The 3836-nt window shown below is 37.7% G+C and overlaps 1 protein-coding gene across 1 annotated transcript in view; it reads right to left on the bottom strand.

Moving 5' to 3' along the window:
* LOC138059377 (glucose-induced degradation protein 4 homolog) overlaps nucleotides 1–3119 on the bottom strand; it is a 9752-nt gene extending 6633 nt beyond the window's left edge. The window contains exons 1-4 of the mRNA XM_068904969.1: nucleotides 2923–3119; nucleotides 2735–2794; nucleotides 1625–1699; nucleotides 32–64 (exon numbers count right to left, since the gene is read on the bottom strand). Coding sequence (XP_068761070.1) covers nucleotides 32–64; nucleotides 1625–1699; nucleotides 2735–2794; nucleotides 2923–3066 — 312 coding nt within the window. The 5' untranslated portion in view covers nucleotides 3067–3119. The remainder of the gene's footprint in view (nucleotides 1–31; nucleotides 65–1624; nucleotides 1700–2734; nucleotides 2795–2922) is intronic.
* Between the last annotated feature and the right edge of the window lie 717 nt (nucleotides 3120–3836).

Here is a 3836-nt window from a genome sequence, read left to right as displayed (position 1 = left end):
GACTACAAATGGGAAGAAAAAATTTAATCACCCAATGCTTCCTGTCGACTTCTTCATCAGCATCCTAATGAGACATACAAAAGTGACAAAAATAATACTGGAACATTCAAGGCTTTTTAAGACTAATAATTATGTACATGTACATGTATTAGTCACAAATGATGAAAATTCAGTTCTCCCCCTTATTTGCAAAGTTCAATTAACAGAAATTGTGAGGCAGTGGTAAGGAACACACAAGTAGGGAAAAAAACACATTGAACCTTTCAGTAATTTCAGATGAATTGCAAAAAGATAACAAGTCATTTGAAACAAACAAAACAGCATTTAGTCCCCTTCATGCAAATTTTGCCATTACTGTAATTTCCGGCCGATTACCCGCGGGTAATGTGATAATTTTTAAATCTTCCAGTATACGTGTAGTTTTAAAACTGTAAGCAGGGAAAAATTTAAATGTCATTAAAGAAACTGTTCCTAAAAACTGTGTATTGCCTCATTTACCTGCTAGTGCGGGTAATCTGTTGAATTTTTTTTCTCGCTATTGCAAAAAATTACCAATGTGGGTAATCTACCACGCTGGTAAACAGCCTGAAATTACGGTAAAATGTTTGGAAAAATAAGTTTTGGAAATGACAACCATCCCAACTTGCTTCCCAATCTTTAAAACATAGTGGGACATCAATTAGTTTTTCTCAAGAATCATGCCTCTCCTGATTCTGAAAAGACCTACCAGTACACATGATTCCAGTAAGTTGAATCAATGTGACCCACAACATTTTGCTTGTAAGGAAAATTAAAAGATGTACTTTCAAGCTCTAACATTTGGGATGAAAGTTATTAAATTATTTACAGTCTTTTGAAGACAATATAATTTACATTGACTTAAGTTGTAAACTTAGGCCTCACTCCCTATAGTGTACATGTGGCATGACGTCAATTCTGAACAATTTAAGGTTTTCAGCTGTCACTATTTTTCAAAAAGTGACTGGTAATTAAAATTATTAAGCAGATCAAAAGAAGTGAATTTGTATTCTGAAGAAGCTGTCCTCGACTATAAAGTGGCCAGCTGGACTAAACAGCTTGTCAGTAAAAAATTTAAGCTTTTTCTTCAGACTTCTACGCATGTATACTGTAACAGTACATATATGTACCTCCCTCTTGACACCTGTTATATGAATGTTTCATGATCATACTTCTACATGTAACTCAGTATGAAAGACGGTCAGATTAATTGTACCTTACATGAGTTTCATGGTCCAAAAAAATTTAAAGGCTGTCCTAAGGGCTGATGTTATGACCCTTTTCTCTGATAATGACTCCACAATCAAAGGGTATTTCAAAATGCTCTACTGTTAAGCACACCTACTTACTGTAATTTCATTCACAAAGCAGAGTTCCTTTCAATTTCAATAATCTAACAAGGCTTGGTCAGCTAAATTAACACAAGGACAATAGAAAAGTAGTAATTAATCAAGCCTTACCTTACATTAGCTAAAATAGAAAGAACTCTGCTTTGCACATTACATGTATTTGTCCCAACCACAAAAGAACAAGAAAACAGCTGCCTTTAATTTATGATTACGCTGTAAGTTCAATGACTTTAATTTCAATGATGATTCATCCTTACCCACTTTCTTGTCAAAAAGGGATGTTTTTCTCCAATGATCTCTCCATCAAAAAAGGTTGTTAAATTGGGGTATTCCTACATCAATGACAACAAAAGACGATTAAGTTAGTTAGTTACATTAATAAGGATAAGGACTATAAACCGTAGGCCCCGTCTCACAAATATCTTTGATGTTCATAATTCCCTGTGGGACGTTAAAGAACCCACACACTATTCGAGAAGAGTAGGGGATGAAGTTTCCAGTGTTGTGGCTGTCTTTCGTGAGTGTATAGGTGGGTGGGTGTCCCACTATTGTAGCCTGGGTTAGATTCCCAGACTTGGCATCACATGCATGTGGGTTGTATTTGTTTTTTTTCCCCTGTGCCAGGCTCTGATAAGATATTATGAGGGGATAATTGCAAATCCACGTGAACTGTGTAGATTCGAATACGAGTCATTGTCATTTTGATAGCAAAGCAAAGTCACACAGGCCACACAGGGCCAGCACATGCAAATTAGTTAAAAGCTTTAGTAGAACGAGACAAACAACAATGGGAGCTTTTGTTACTCAATGATATGAAAATAAGTGGCCCTGTATTCTGTAGTTAAGCCGAAAGTCCTATGTTTATACAAAAAAACTGAGTTCTGGGAGAATTCTTTCTAAAGAAAAATAATGAAGCTCAATAATGTTATTCAAACCAGTGTACATGTATGTTAGGTACATTGTACATGTATTATTCTATTTGAAAGGGACTGGAAACTGGGTAAGAAAGATACTCGTACGAAAAAAAAGTTCATTATTTTATAGCTTGCAGCAGAAACTGATATTGACGTTGTCGAATACTATGGACTGGCTAAGTGCAAACAAGTAATGTTCAATATTCACATGTGAAGGAACAACACAGTTCTAGATCTATCAGAGGATCTTTTGACCTTGCTGGACGAAAACGCGAGTAACTTTACTATTGATCGATACGTTCGCAACAACCATCATATGCGAATGCAAGAAAGGAGCCGAGAAATGTACGTAATGTAAAATTTAAAGTTAAATGTTACAAAATTATGCCCACATGCACATACACATAACCATACTTATTCGTAGTACAAAAAAAATAAAAAAACTTAACTTACATCTGTTAGACCTTTGATTTTCAGATATCCACAGAGAAATCCCTTCTCTTCCTCTACGTGCTAAAGATAATCCATTCAAACGTAAGAAGTTTACTCCAGGCTTCATTTGAAAGATTAAAACTGAAATACAATCGCCAAAACGCAAACCGGCGCGAATTTTCAACCTTACTATACTCACGCGAACTTACCTTTAAGACAACTTCAACGTCATACCGATTTCCTTTACTTTTTTGGTGTCCCTGGAATCTACTACCACTGTATAACAACGACTGGGCCAAACCTGGCTGTTTTGTTCCCGGTGGAAGAGGATTTAGGGCAACTTTCCCCGGCATTTTGAAGAACAAGTCTTCTCCTCTTTTGAACTTCCTAGCCCCGCTCTCGAAGAGTATTGTGGGAGATTCTGTCACCATTGTGTAAATTAGTTCCCAGTCTCTATTGATGTAACCGTGGGGCGATCTGTTAATCTCGTACCTAGATCTCACTCTGTCACTGGAAGATATGACCGTGGAAGATCTGGGTACGAGATTAGCGATCTGTATGACGGAGTGGTTAAAAGGCTGTGAGGGGCTTCCCCCCCGGGGGGGGGGGGAGATGGGGATGCTCGTCGTCTCGCTTAGGGGTGTAAATTTTGGATTTTGGTCTCGCTTAGGGTGTTCCGGGCAAAGCGCCAATATTTTATGCCACCAAGGTCTCATTTGGGGTTCCGCGAAGTAACGCAGAATTACGCGAAGAGAAACAGAACTCAAATTTCCTTTTAAATTTTCTTTTTAGATAAAAGCATTCGATGATTATGCCTTTTTATCATTAAAACTCATTGCATGTCGTATTTTTGTGTTTTTAAACGGTCTCTTTTAGGGGTCAAAATTTGCTTAAGCCACGCCTAGATTGGTCTCCTTTAGGGGTTAAATTCAAAATTTCCGACGAGCATCCCCGTCTGTTTCATATGGGAGTCCCACCCCCGGGGGGCTTCCATGATAGTCAAACTGAATTTTGACCTTTCTTCGTTCTTCAAAAATCTGAATAATAAAGCATTCTGACGTACCTCAACCGTGCGTTAATTGTGCTGCCCAACAAGCCAGTTTGGAGTTTCAAAAACGACGTG

The sequence above is a fragment of the Montipora capricornis genome, chromosome 8 (assembly GCF_036669925.1).
Source record: "Montipora capricornis isolate CH-2021 chromosome 8, ASM3666992v2, whole genome shotgun sequence".
Taxonomy (NCBI): domain Eukaryota; kingdom Metazoa; phylum Cnidaria; class Anthozoa; order Scleractinia; family Acroporidae; genus Montipora; species Montipora capricornis.
This window is presented reverse-complemented; position numbering and strand designations above follow the sequence as displayed.